General features: G+C 39.8%; 1 protein-coding gene across 1 annotated transcript in view; it reads left to right on the forward strand.

Annotated features, from left to right (window-relative positions):
• The window catches only part of uvrag (UV radiation resistance associated gene), a 114,603-nt gene that overhangs the window by 86,597 nt on the left and 12,672 nt on the right, over positions 1 to 15,334 (forward strand). Inside the window, exon 14 of the mRNA XM_028031336.1 lies at positions 14,168 to 14,259. Within this exon, the coding sequence (XP_027887137.1) occupies positions 14,168 to 14,259 (92 nt within the window). The remainder of the gene's footprint in view (positions 1 to 14,167; positions 14,260 to 15,334) is intronic.

Genomic DNA, 15,334 nt, shown 5'->3' on the forward strand with positions numbered 1-15,334 from the left:
ATCTAATCGTTGTTCGGGCCAACCGGTCAGGGGCTGTTATTATTAAGCAAGGCTCAACTGTGGGTGGGTGAAAGAGAAGAAGCTTGAATGTAACATTGAATTTATAGATTGCGTTTTGTTTTGTCATAAGGTTTTGGTTCTGATTTAATTATTTTCTTTCTTATTTTTTTATTGTTTCATTGTTAAAATTACATGTTGCACACAGTAGTATCCCTAATCACTCATTCATTCTAACAAATCTTTTTCCTATTGGGCTGTGACTGCTTCGGTTCCAAACACTGGAGCCTTTTGGCAGCACAAAAAATGTTTTAACATCCTTAACACTATGCAGGGTCACAGTTGAACAAACCCAGATGACCAGAGAATGCTCGGGGCGCTCCAAAGTAAACCGGACGCAGCCCGTGTTCTCCCAGCACTGTGGCAGGTTTTAATTTGATCCGCAGAGCCAATGAAACGGAGAGCCAGGGCTCTCTTTGCTGCTGTTTATTGTTCTGTTATGCTGCTTAAAAAATTTCTTCGCTCGTCTCCAACATTTATTTTCAAGTTCAGCTGTTTTTTTGCTGAGGGTGAAATTTTACGGCATTATTGCTTACAGGCAAATTTGGCGCTTAGTTTTGGAACGTCAAGATTAGATTTAATCCGACCTTTTCTTCCGTCGGGCTAATTACATTCTTGGTAGTGCAGAGATCAATTTGGAAAACACCAACTACCTTTTAAAGCTTTAAAAAAAGAACCTAAATGGCTATTTTAAGAAAACATATTTTCTGTTTGTGTTCTACTTTTCCCTGAAGCCTAACATCCTTGGCCGTTTCTTTTGGAGAGCGACCACGATCTCCGATCTTTTCTGTAGGAATATAAACAAAGTTGATCTTAGTGCCCATAACCTGGATGTCTGCTAATGCCTATTGTGAGTAATCTTATTCGTGGCGCTTTGTCTGTATACATAAACACACTTTTGCTGATGCTGAACAGTAGGCAGTTTCCACAAAAGTAGAGTATTTTTAGTTTATGACATTTATTGAAGAGTGTGCACTGATTTCAGTTTTCTAGCAGATCGCAATCATAAAGCCATACCTGTTGATTTTGATTTTGGCCAATTCAGATTTTTTTTTTTTTACCTTGACTTGAAAATTTGCTAAATATACCAATAAAGCGGCTAAGTTGGCAACAGTTGTTAACTTCGCACATGCAGATATGACTTGGTGGGCCGGTGTGTCAGTCTTTACTCTACTGTCCACTGACACTAAAAATATTTAATTTTTAGTTGACTTACAAGAGTAACAACATTTACCCTGAGGAGTGTTGTCAGAGCATAGGATGTGTTCAGTGCCTAGAGTTCTTTTGAGTTTTCTATCAAGGTCGGTTAAGCTTTAAATTGTCCACTTCTGCTAACGGTCCTGCCAGTTTTTGCGATCATAGAAATTCACGCAAAATCAGCAGATCCTTGCATGTTTTTTTCATGGTAATGAATAATTGTGAGTTTGTTGCAAATTTTCAGCAAAACTTGTGAAAAACTTAGGACTTAAGTGACTACCGACTCCAACCTGCTGGTATTTTATGCCAGTCACAGCAACCAACTTTGCAGGATGATAAATTGTCCCTGTAGCTATTGCCATATATGAGGATATTGTTGTTTTGTGACCATTTCCAAGTAATATAGTCGTAATGGCAAAATAACGCAAGGACACATTCTCAAAAAATAATAAACTTTAGATGAACATTTAACACCAGAACATTTTAAATATCCAAAAAGAACAAGACAGAAACGACAAAATTTGTTTTTTCTCTGTAAACAAAATTGTCCTTCAGAAACACAACCAGTTGAGACCAACTCACTAGACTGAAGACTTTTCTCATCCAGTTTTTGATAGAAAGAGAGAGAAAATGGTAAAATGATAAATCATACAAATAGAAATTATTGAACTTTTCATTTTTTGTCTGATTAATTGATTTATTACTTATTGCAATAGTATTTTTTTTACTTCTAACTCATTGCTGCCTCAACCTCACTTGTTAATCTATAGTCTGTGATTGATATGGCAAGTAACAAATCACCCTTATCCCCATACAGAAGCACAAAGTACCAATCATGGTTATGGGTTGTCGCTGTCTGCTGACATGGAGTAATTTATGATCTTTTAAGAATATAAATGTTTGTGCTTTCAGTCTGCCTGCTTGTTTTGTTTTTCTCATCTTTATTTCTTCCATATGTACATTTTGGAAGGAGTTTGTTGTGGAAAGAATAAAGCAAAATTCATTGCAAATATTTCAAAAGTGCTGTCGGTCGACAAACTGTGATTTTGATTGCAAAAAGAAATCTAAAAAACAATGTCAAAATTGTGGAAGGACTGATGTGTGTATTCTGTCATCAGAATTTCATTCATACCTGAAATTCCTTTGGTTTTTTGATAGATTGGAAACAAAGGCAGATAGTGACTTTTCAGCTTTGACTAGCTGATCTACTCATATCACTCTGAAATAACTTTTTTTAAACGTACCGGCTGAACCTGCCAGTCTCCTCTGCTGCAGTAATAATAATATAAAATGACAGTCAGGTCCACCAAATGAAAAGGGAGGGAAAAGAAAATAAGATGGCCATTCACGACCAGGAGAGAACATGTGGGCTGCAGAAAGCCAGAATAGGCACCTGCCCACAAACCTTACATTCATCCTCATCTGGACCCTGCTATTTTCCAAAGGGGCCTTGTGGAAGCACAACTTGTGTAAAAACAATTTCCCTCCTTGTAAAGTACCACATATAATTTTAATTCCAAATAATAAAAAGAGTCTGATCAGGCTCTTGCTTCAATAAAAGAAACCTTTTATTGCTGCATTTGTCTGCTTTATTTATGCGGTGTACTGTTACTGGGCAGGAGCTTGTGTTTGTGGAGAGAAGCTTTCTTCTGTTGCTGCATCTCTTCTTGCCAAGAGAAAAATACTTATGTTCTGCACTGCCCTCCGTCTCTCTTTAATACCCCGAAGCACCACTTTGAACCCCATTGTTTGGCACTATTCGGCAGTCCTGCCTCAGAAATGTATGGTTCCCAGAAGAACAAATTTTGTATATTTTGCTACAAAACCGTAAATCAGAGAATCAGCTGGCTAGCCTAGGTGTGATTTCCTGTGAGAGGTGGCTGGTGCGATTGATGACATTCCAACATGCCAATGCTGCTAACATGAAGTTGACCTCAGAGGTGGAACCTCACAAACAAAGTTAGCTTGTGAGGCTATCGGGTTACTTTGTTTGACTCTAGCATTGCAGTCTCAAGACTGATTAGCCTTGAGGGCCTCATAAGAGGAGATGGACCTTCCAATAGGTGTCACTGTAGCCCAGCAGACTCTGACCTCCTCTGCTGACCAGCACACACACACACACACACACCCCTCCATGTTGTAGTCACAGCTGGCATAGCTGTGTTCACCTCAGACCTTCCCCACGGTGATTGGGGTCACAGGAGACTTCCACTGATCTCTTGTGACCGGTGGTCTCCCTAAGTGAATTTCCTATCGTCTCACACAGCCTTTCCCGTAATTATGTAAATCTGTTGACTGCATTTGGCAGCAATATGATACTCGGCAACGTGTAACAACAGGTAATGCGACAGAAGAGTCTGGTTTTAGTTAGGGTTGCATTTGAACTGGACTCGCGCTCCGAGAACACTCGCCACACCTGTGTTACATTACTGTTGTTCAGAGGAGAGTGAAAGGGGTGGAGGGAAATCCAGCAATGGCAGATGAAGTGGAGGAGCTTTCAGTGCGTAATACTGTTCCTGCTCCGCTTTTGACCCATGTAAAGAGTGAGGCAGCATTTCATTTGAGCTCTTCTGAATGGACATGAGTGACATACAGTAAGTGACTACTGTCAAAGGCAAGTTGCAGTAATGGTTACAAACAAACTAATGGAATCTGCCTCTATCACAACTTTAATATAAGTAGCCCGATCTTAGGTTTAAGTACATATATTTCTTGGCCAACCACTGTGTAAAGGCCTCGACACAAGGGAGGCAACATCTCTCTTTCTCCATTTATTTCCTATGAAAGTTACTCAGTGAGGTGACAACAGCTTGCCCTCCTCCAGCCAAGCGAAATTCAGACATGTGAAATTTCAAGCTTGTAATCGTCCATGTTCAACTTTCATCTGTGTCCTGTGTGTTGATTTCTCTGCATGTGGTGGAAAATTTCACCTTTCCGTATTGTTCGTCACTTCTTGTGTGTCAAGCCCATAAATATTACCGGCTTTGCACACGGGGAGTGACGCCAACAGTGACAGGCAACTCAATTAATTGGACGCGGTAGCAGTGGCAGCGACAGGAACAAAAGTTTAACATTCTTAAACTGTCATGTGTTGTGTGACATTGCTAGCACGTCTACAAGGGGCACATTTTGACAGTTGCTCCCCTAGAAGAGGGAAGAGGGACTTTAAATGTTTAATTTTAATAGAAGGATTTATGGCTTCTGCCATTAATCCCCATCCCCCAGTTCTGCACAGATCAACATGCATTCAAGACCGACAATCACGCATTTCACACTTTTACCTGAAGTCATTTTAGAGTGAGCAGTTATCCTGTCATTCATGTTTTTGGATGGTAGGAGAAAGTTGGGGTTCCTGTAAAGAACCTACTCTTCAGGAAGAACATACAGACTCCACAGCTGGCTCAGAGAAAATAGTATTAAGAGCAAACCTGCTCTAACTGAATATGGAACGTTGTCACCTCTTTTTAGTTTGTGCTCCTGATTGTTTGAGTGTGAAGTTTGAAGGAACTGTCAAATGGACTGTAGCTGCTATTGAAGGACCAACCCCGATCAAGCAAGTTCCCCCTGAAAGCAGACCACAGGATGTTAATGGCAGCCCAAAATGTGTTGTTAGACTTGCAATGTTTTGCTGTGTCCTTCTGACATATTACTTACTTAATAATCGTTAGACACTTTGCCGAACGCCATTAAGATTGTAAACATCTTTCAACAAATTCCTCAGTAAATAAATTTAGAGTCAACATTACATAACAGGCTGTTCACATCAACCCAATCATCAACCCTAACCGTGAGCTACTAAGCTCTGTTTTTCACTTTCTGCATTGTATCTCATCTTTTCAACATACTTCTAAACTTTCACACAGAGTGAATTCAAATGCAAATGTGCAATATATTTGGTTATAAAATCTTTCTTTTCTTTATACCGTTCCTCTGGTGAATGGATTCTGATGTTTGAAAGAAAAGTTCCATACAGTGTCCATCAAGCTGCAGAGTTTGAGAAGGAAAAGGTGGATAAAAGTCATAACTTTAATAATGCTCCTGTACTTGCCTATTATTTGTTTCCAGACAGTTGCTCACACTAAGCAAAACTTCAGGGACTTTGACTTTACTTACACTCTGTTCTTTCTTCTGTTCAGCAGGATCATTAACTCTGATCGCCAATGTTGGAAAATGTTCATTTGTGTTTCATCAACCAATAAATTTGCAAAAGTAAAACTACATATGTTTTGTTTTATGATACCAGTGATTGATTTAATTACTTGTAATACAATTGTATTAAATCACGTGATCTTTTGACTTTGAGCTTTTCCATATTTACTGCAGATGTTAAAGGTTTTTGTCAGCAAGAGCAGTTTATCAACCTATAAACTCTAAACATGAACTTTCTCTGAAGCTCGATTAAGCTTTCAATAATTAATTGCTGAAAATATAATACATTACACTAACATCGGTTCATATTTAGCTTTATGTGGGTGTGTTTCACATCTCTGAAGGAATTGTTTTTGTTTGTTTTTTAAATCCATAGTATAAAATAACATTGCTCTGATTCAACCGATATACAGTATTTGGGTTAATTTTAAAGATTGGTTCAAAGTATAAAATTTGTAAGTTTTAAAAAATGTGTAAATAAATGTTTCAACATTCTTGATGCTTAACAGAACTGGCTAAATTTGGGTTACCATATGCTGGAATCTGCCACAAGCAAATTACAATTTTATCACATTTTAGATAAAGTTATTATAAAAAGGAATGAACATAGTTAAGAGTTTCTCTCCGAGTCTGCTCTCAAATAATGTCGTTACCCAACAGGCCTCTCTCCTGCTTCTTACACCGACTGATTTTGTGACGAGAATAGAACGGCACACACCGTCTAACGTTGCTACTTCAAGATGTGAAATGCAACAAAAGTTCTAATCTCGGCTCGCATTTATCAGGGAAAAAGAAATATCTTTTGTAAGTCGTGTTTAGGTCAGAAGCGATTCTTCACAGTCCAAATTTGTGGGAAGAAATTTTCAGCAGTAAGCAAACGCCTGTGGTGTTTATGAGTTCTGATTCTTAGTTTGACTTCAAGAGTGGATGATGATGAGCGTGGCACGCATTCAAGGCCAGAACGCTGCTTCCAGTTGAAGGGAAGCGAGTTTCTGTTGTGAATGAATTATATGACCTTAGCCAGACTCAAACAACTTTTCAGCCCTGTTCTGTATATTTATGGAGACACATGAAAGGCTGCAGTGATTAATCATATTGGATTTCATATTCCATGCCGCACCACACGATTGTTGAGGTTTTGAACCTCTGTTGCACCATGTGAGGTTTTACCATCAACTATAGCAAAAGCTGTAAATGCAAAGTCTTTAAACATCTGGACAGTAAATAACAATGAGGCACAACTATAAATGTATGTCAAATGAAGAGTTTCGCATGTTTTTTTTGTTATACAGTTTAGCTCTGATCTGCAGCTATTTTAGGTCGGCCATTTTGTTTTTGCATTAGTGGTTGAGTGATGGATGCATAGGCTGAGTTGGGCAGAACAATTACAGTGAAAGATTTGGCCTAACTTATTGAAGTTGTTGGGGACAAACATTTGAATGCATTGAAAGAAAAAGCTCGACGAAAACAGGAAGTGCTGTCGTAAGCTAGCTTCCTGTAGATTCCCCCCTGTTGTATACAGCAATTATGTTCAGCAGACCAGTTTTCCTGGATGTTTTGTCAGTTTTCCACCTTTATGTCACATGCACTGTATTTGCTGTTCCTTGCAATGTTTTGTTTTATTGGGTCTTAGCTGCTGGGGTAAAATAAACATGCTCTATAGGAAAAACTTGTTGCTAGAAAAGGCGTGTTCTGTAATTCTGCTGGACAACTTCAGCTGAATTAAAACATCAAAACAAAAGATTGGATGGAGGTCCTCCAGAATGTAAATACTACTTTCTAATGTTTGCACCACAGAGGTGAAAGGACTGTTTATTGGATCAAAGCTACATGTAGAGCTCAGACTGCTGGCAACCATCATCCTCTTGGCAAGTGGAAGAAACGGAAATCCAAGGATTCGGAGCGGTGTATGTGGCTCTCAGAGCTGTAAACAAAAATTTACAATAATTGGAGCAACACGCCACTGTGCGGGTCTGTTGGACAAGTAAAGCATATTGACAAGAGCCAAACAAGCTGAGGCATATAAATATACTGTAGTTGACGGCTATAATGAGAAGGGTAAAGCTTCAGAGCTTCACCTGCTGCCATGGTGAACGTTGGTGTTTTATGCAGCAGCCAAACAGCGCCAGAGGGACTCTAGATGGCCCAGACTGGTTCTAATGAGGCAAAAAACGGTTACCATTTTATTGCATGTATCACTACGTGCCAGATGTTTTATATACTGAAATCTTTTAAGCTGGAATCTATGCAATTTCAACCATATTGGACTGAAACTTATTAACCCAGCTGGGGTTCCTACAGAGCCTGGAAAATTCTGGAATTTAATTTAATTTAATTATTTTCCATATCTGCATTATATAACCTGGTTATTGTATATGACAAAAAAGTTCATTTGAAATGCTTTCACTTGTCAAATATTTCTCTGAAAATATCTTTAACATATCCTTTTCTATCTTTTATTTTTATTGTCATGAATGGCTGCCGTTTATGTCATTAGATCCAGGAGAGAGAGAGAGAGAGAGGTCATAAACAAGCTTCTCTCCATGAGTCTTGTGTCTGAAAACTGATATGTGTCACCCTTCAAATCTAATCGAATCAAATTTAGTTATATAGCACATTTAAGAACAACTGCTGTTAGCCAAAGTGCTGCAGACTAGATCAACAATATTTCCAACATAAATGAAAATGCAAACAGTGGTAGAAAGAAATGGAAACATATAAAGCCATGGACCGGATGTTTCTGCTGAAACATCCGGTCCAAAGGACAGTGGAAGAGGGAACACCTGGTTAGCCCCTCTATAATGAGCTGTCATAAGTACTAATGAGCCCCCTGATTACCTTCCCCAGGGAGCCTGTAAAAGCAGCGCTCTTTCTATTTTTACCAATGGACAAAAGCACGCTAGCTATAAATCACAGGATAATTGTCCATCCATGCAGGACAGACATGCACAAGATCTTCTGGAGTTTGATTTGAAGACGTTTGATCTGTTCATACATGGATTGCGCGGCTCATGATGAAAACATTCTGCGTCCCAGACTTCCTCTGGCTCCTATCTCCAGTGATGTTACAAGTTCTGAATCCTGACGATGTCTGAGCCGCATTTCCTGGACTGCTACCATAAAAGGAGATAAGTGGGAGGTGGCCTGGTCACCTGCCTCCCCCTGCGCCCCTTGCCCCCGGCGCCTCGTCATCGGTAATCAGCCTCACAGTTCTCTGCTGCCTGCCCACGTTAGAGCTCTAATCTGAAGGTGATTAGCCCTGACAAACTCAGGGAAACTGTAATATGCGGTATAAGCGAGACTGTTTGTTTAGCCTCTGAACAGGGCTCAGGGCGAGCAGGAAGGTTTTGCCAAATGATGGATGGCATTCACTGTAAACTGACTGGTTCCCTCAGGATCTCAGTCAGCCTCAGTGTGTTTCTGTGTGGTCATGGCTCCAGCAGATTGGCAGCCTCAACCTGTATACAATCCCCCATTCTTTGCAGAATGGCTTTGTCTTCGCGAAGAGTCCTGCCCTTCTTAGACGTTGCCCTCAAACGTCACGCTACACATGCTGCGGTTTTGTTCAGTCGGTAAACTAGAACCAGAAGGTGCAGAGAAAAAGGTGTGAGCAGGAATGCGCAACCCTGCTTGGATCAACTCCACTTTGTCATGTGATAAAACTCTAGTGGGTGTCCCCCACTGCACCTCCCCACACCCAGCCGCTTGGTGCTCTCACCTTTCAGCTGTCCTCAATGGACCCGGGGAATTTCTCACAACGATCTGGTTAGCCCCATTACAAAGAAGCCTGTGGACGGTTTTGAAAACATGCTTACACACACACTAACACGCACGCCGAGGACGCCAGCTATCATCACAGCGAGTTAGGAAGAAGAAACTGGAAACGGCAAGCCATCTCTCAAGCCGATTGATCCTGAGTTACGTACATCGTCTTCTTACTGACACAGTAACACCGATTGTTTCTTTGTTCTGTTGTGTGCAGAAGAATCGGACCGCTCTGCTTCTTATTCAGTGTCTGTTACAACACGTTGCGACATCCTCCCAGGGAACGGTTTGGGTTTACAGACCAGAATCTAAACCTCACCCTCTCTTCTGTTTGTTTCCATCCCGATGTCGAAGCTTTCGAGGCGCTGACAGTTGCAAATGACGCCCAGCTTTTTGTTATTAAGCCATCTTGCGCTTTCTTTCTCTGCTGCTCCAACGTACTCCATTCCTCCATGCGAGTTAGCCGGGTCACTAGTGTTTTTGTTTGTCTCAGGCGGGCAGAGACGAAGGGAAGTTTACGTATTTGACAGCCGGCGCACACTGTGATTGCCTCCATAAAACGAGGGCCTTAAGCATCACACAGATACGCTGCGTTTCCATTACAGATGTGCACAAATCTTCGTCAGTATTCTGCTAATGTTGAAAAAACACAATTTCGCAATTGTGTTGTTTCCATAAAATAAGTTTTAATTAAAATCACGTGAATAATTCAGTTTACGGAACAAGTCAGTAGCCCTCCCGCAGTCTTAAGAGTCAGGGTTAAAAATCATGGCAGTGATGTAAAGGGTTACATGAGATATATTCATATTTCAGTCATAGCGCTAGCGCTCATCATCAATCAGCCATCAGAGGAGAGGTCGGCGTTTTACTCAGGTGTTGGAGCAACAACCCCCTTATTCTTGGGTGCGGATATGTGTGCGACGTTTTGGGGAAATTGTAGTCGTGATTTTACAGAAGAGCTACGGATTAAACATTTTTGAATGACTAACAAGTTTTTATGAACTGTGAAACGCTGTGAGAACTCTGGTGGAATCAGCTGCACATTGTCTGGAAAAAAACCCCAACAAACAAACAAAAACAAGAGTAAGCCATCGTCCTGCTGCTATTTCCTGTTGTCTTTTTTGCCAGGAGTAACATCCGGCTGTTGATCATGTGACTCGTGATGCAACAAAAGTATTTCCATTGCAATTTTGCTAAATCTATACATTTGGACATGGACAAAAAAACACCTCATCCTAGTCCAAAAGCTTTCTAGAGGGAAACTTGAGTTTTCTCAAAATGTTCATGTTTCAAAATAAATTTCATGTACGTTTATTTTGCTATTTCAATTTTACAGTCCATGGAAAAGCAGCTAGACACAAACAGAGCACCAAATGACAAGAAATTTGATGCAGCTTCCTCTACAGAAAGCTGGAGAAATTTGTGGATGTTGATAGTCTGGCTTGCAGAGCTGTATGCCAGCTGTTGGAATGTGAGCATTTTTTCTTCTAGATTTTGAGGAATTTTTAGTTTCCTGCCCAAACATAAAGTTCTGTGATTCCAGGATTTTTCTTTCTGTGCATTTCTGACCGCAAGTGGAGTCAAAAGCTTTAGCAAACCATTCTCAAAGTGGGAGTTTGAAATCTCACATCAGTCTTGGGCTGAAACAATTGATTGGATTAGTAGATTATTGAAATAATAAACAAAATTTGGTAATTAATTACTTTTTAACTTGAGTAAACAGACTCCAAAAAAAGCAATTTTCTGAAAGAACAACATACTCAGAGCAGTAATTTAAGCCAAAACTGTACAGAATAAAATACATTTTGCATTCACGATCAATATATTGTATCCACAACTCATGAGGCTTTTTAGCTTCACCTGGTTTAAATTCTGTAAAGAAAATCCCATATTAAACATCTTTTGGGATCCATTTTTTAAATATTTAATCCCAAAAATTATGAACAGTTCTGCCCTGCTCTGTGTTAAGTCAAGCAGCAACATGTTAGTATTATTTTTTTAGCAGCAGATGCATCCTTCGGTACAAATGGTCATACATTCACTAAATAAATGCTATATTATTGAATTTTAGGCAATAAAGTGATTATTTTATTATTTCAAGCGGAACCAAATGATTTGTTTATTTGCATCTTTTAATGTATTTTGTAATATAAAACATGTGTTTAAATAGAAAATTTGCAGATTGTGTCAATTTTATTTCATCAGATTGTCATAATAAATATCAATTACTAAAAGAAAATAATTAGTTGTTACCCTACATCAGTCCTATCCTTCTCAGATGTACGAACCAAAACGGTGACGTCAGCCTCTTTGCCGTCTTTACTCATAACTATTTTTTGTTTTGGAGTCCGGCCAACATTTTTACACATAAGGAGAGCTATGAGAGCGAGGTGTGCATATGCAGAGTCATGAACCGCTGCTGCTCATGCTGAGGCATCCTGGGGTAGATTCTGACATGAGGCTCCTGTTAGATATGCATTGTGGTCATTACACACACTTCAGAGCTGCTGCCACGCAAAAAAGATTCAGAGATAGCACTTTAATATTCCTCCTACAGAGAGCAATGCTGTATGTGCAACTACCGTTTTTACTCGGAGTGAGTGCAATATTTATTTTGTACTCCTATCTGATTCATGATTTATAGTTTCTATTCTGTAGACAAGAACCTTGAGATGTCCATAAGATTTGGAATTTCCTTTTTTTTTTTTTTAACATCTAGGAATGGAAAAAGCAAACCCTATTCCCTCATGTTGCTATTGGTTTTATTTTTAAACTGGTGGCGGCTTTCAGTTTCAAACCCAGTTCCGCCCTTAAGTCGACCAGAGTGTGAGGTCTAACTCTTAAGCATGAATGGATCTCTGTGTTGATGGCGTTCGGGTTTTGGACCTTTCCATCACTGACTGGGCTTTGAGGTGACCTTGTCCCACGATCTGAACATTTTTTATTAAAAAAATTAAAAATCCTCTAATGCAATTACAAATGTAGTTTCAAATATTGATTTTTGTAAATCAAGGGAGATGTACAAAAGCTTTAGCTAGTTTGATTTGTGCAAATTTGAAGTGTGACTTAGCGGGATCTTTTTGGCTAGGATCTTAAACATTTGCCTTTTAACCGATTCCAATGCATCAAACACCCATCTTTCATTTTTCTAAACCAGCTTAGTTCATGCTGGGTCTGCAGGAGGCTGATGTCTGTCTCCTGCACTCATGGGGTAAGAGGCACTCACGTTGTTATCAAAGGTTTGATTCAAAATTGGAACCTTTGATGATTTGGCATGATTTTACATATAGTACTAAACTATATTTAGTTGTTTTGGAAGTTTTAAATTTTCTTTTTAACATTAAATGTGTTGGTTCTGTCACTTCTTTACTGTTGCAAAGAAGCTGCTAAACAATGTAGCCATTTTAAATGTAGGTGTTATGTTTTATTTTATTTTATTTTTACATTAGCCACATACTCCCAACCCTACACCTCAAGGCGCACTGTGTGCTTCAGATGTTTCCCTGCTTTACGATGCCCGATTGAGCTGACTGCAGTTCAACAAACACCTGACAATTGAACTCACCTGGGCTAATACCTAAAACATGCAGGGCAGTGTGTCTTGAGGAGCAGGGCTGGGAAACGCTGGTTTAGATTGCTTTTGTCCAGTGGTGCAGAGTGGGCCAAAAATCCCCAAGTTGTCATGGCAACCACAGTCACTTTTTGGGGCAATACTTTTTGTTTTTATCTGCTTAGAGATTAATTTTAAATGCAATACTTTAATTTATCAAAGTAAAGAACATGGAACTGTTTTATGTTTACCCTTAATAAAAGAAAGGTGCTGGGGTTACTTTCTGGGTCGACTAAAAAATCCTAAGTGTTTGTGGCTCCACTTACTGTGATATTAAAAATGAAAGAGAAAAAAAAGAAATCATGGATACTACAATGAAATACTTTGTGTTGTACCTAATACTTTCCAATTATAAAGAAAAACAAAGATCTCCAGCTTCTTTGGGGTGTGACATATTACATAGTCAAAGAAAAAAAAACTAATTATCAATGTGCGTTAGGGGCTGCTGACGCCCTCAGAACCATTTTTCTCCTGATTAAGTGTGAAACAATCCCCTCTTAACAAGGACCAGTGACCCTGGCCGAGTTTCAATTTCCCTTTAATTTCTTATCATTAAGTCAGTCATCCATTATGCTCCCTGTACGAAAACGCAGCCCGTTATCCTGACTTATTGGACTGTGGGAGTCACGTGCAATTCATCTCGGCACCAGAAGTGTGTGTCAGAGAAAATGGAGGGGTTGCCGGGGTTGCGGTTGCCGTGGTAGCCGAGCGGAAACAAAACAGATGTCAGATGGGTGCCGAGGTGGCCCGTGTGACAGTGGGGCCTCAGAGATGTACGGTGGACGGCGTCCGGGGATGTAGGTTAAATAAACTCCCTGCGTTGATCGCCGGCTGGCATTCCTGTGACATCACTCCTAGTGTTGGGGGAGATGCATCTGGCGCTTCGAGGTGGCCTCGTTCTCCTCTTTTTACTGGATTAGATTCTATCATCATAAAATAAAGGAGGAGGAACTGTTCAAGGCCAGAATTAGAAAGTGGAGGGGGAGAGGCTGCTGAACAACCTAATGAGGTCCATAATGTGCTCTTTGCACCCTTTTCATCCAGATGTTTTATCAGAAGTGTTTTTCTTGCCGCCCCCACCTCATCTCCTGTCTTTCAGCGCACCTTGCTTGTTATCACACATGCCCGTTATCAGCAGAAGGTGCCCATTGTGTGTCCAGATGAGTAATAGTCTGAAAGAGAGAATAGGAACAGGTCATGGTGGAAGAATGTAGACTTCAGACGTTTTCTGTAAGGGATGTTTTTTTTCCCTCTCTCTCTCGCTCTCTTCGCCTAACATGTCAGGCTCATGCTTGAGAGTGGTGACCGCGTGCTGTATGTGTGGCCCGAATGGGTGTAACGTGTTGCTTTACATTAATGATAATGTTCCCTTGTTCCCTTGTGTTGCAGCTGAGATATCAGCACGGTTTGACCACCCCGGACCTGCAGCAGACGCTACCCAACCTGAAGAACTTTCTGGAGCACGGCCTGATGGTGCGATGGTAAGGATGAAGAAAAAGCATCCAGTGTTGACATCGTATTTAGGTTTCTCTTCAGGCAAAGCCTAATCACGCATACATATCACAAATACTTTCTGTGTGTGTTTCCCCCCCCCAATAATTTAAAATAATTTTAAAGATCCATGTTGAAAATGCCTAAAAGGAGAATATATTATTCAAAGTCCGACCGCCACATGAATACACAACTTAAGATAACACAGCGTTACGCCAATGGCAACATATGAAACCGCATGTTTTCAGCCATAAAACCTGTTGCATATAAAAGAAAAAACTCTTCAAGACCAGTCCAGCTGGCAAAGCATCCCTGAGACACAACAGTCCAAAGAATAAGCGGGTTCTCTGGAGGTCCTACTCGTGTGTCAGAGGCCCAACGTTTTTCATTTCTGCAAGGTTTTCCTTAGGCTGTCAGTATCAGTTGTACTTCTTATTAGACTTCTATATCAGCTGCGTTTCCATTGGACATACAATTGCGCAATTCGACATTTCGAAAATAAATTTGCTTCATGTTAACGTGCCAAATTTAAAAAACAATTTGTTCTGGCACAATCAAGATTGGTTTATTTCGCAAAACTGCAATGGAAACTTTTTCTTTTTTTCCACATCATCCAACTCACATGATCAACAACTGGATGTAGCCACTGGTGGAAACCATAAAAGAAGAAGAAAACAGAAAGTAGTAGGAGAATGATGAAGCATGTTTTTTAATGACTTATTGCATTAAACTTATTTGCGTGTGATTTTAATTGTTTCATATTTAATGGAGGCACTGCAACTGCAAGAAAAAAATTTTTTTTTACATTAATGGAATATTGACAAAGATTTGCACACATTAATAATGGAAACGCAGCTATAATCTGATCCTTTTCTTTGTTAAACTTGAGGGGAATAATCTGTTTAAGTTGGAATATGATACAAATATATTAGTAAAAAAATGTTAAGATATTTTCTAGGCTAACAATATTACATCTCCAAACAGTTGTTTTTATCTCTTCACCAAGTATTATTTCTGAATTAACTTGATGTAAACTTCTTCAGGTATAATAGGGAGTTTTCTCTG

This window comes from Xiphophorus couchianus, chromosome 11 (assembly GCF_001444195.1).
Source record: "Xiphophorus couchianus chromosome 11, X_couchianus-1.0, whole genome shotgun sequence".
Taxonomy (NCBI): domain Eukaryota; kingdom Metazoa; phylum Chordata; class Actinopteri; order Cyprinodontiformes; family Poeciliidae; genus Xiphophorus; species Xiphophorus couchianus.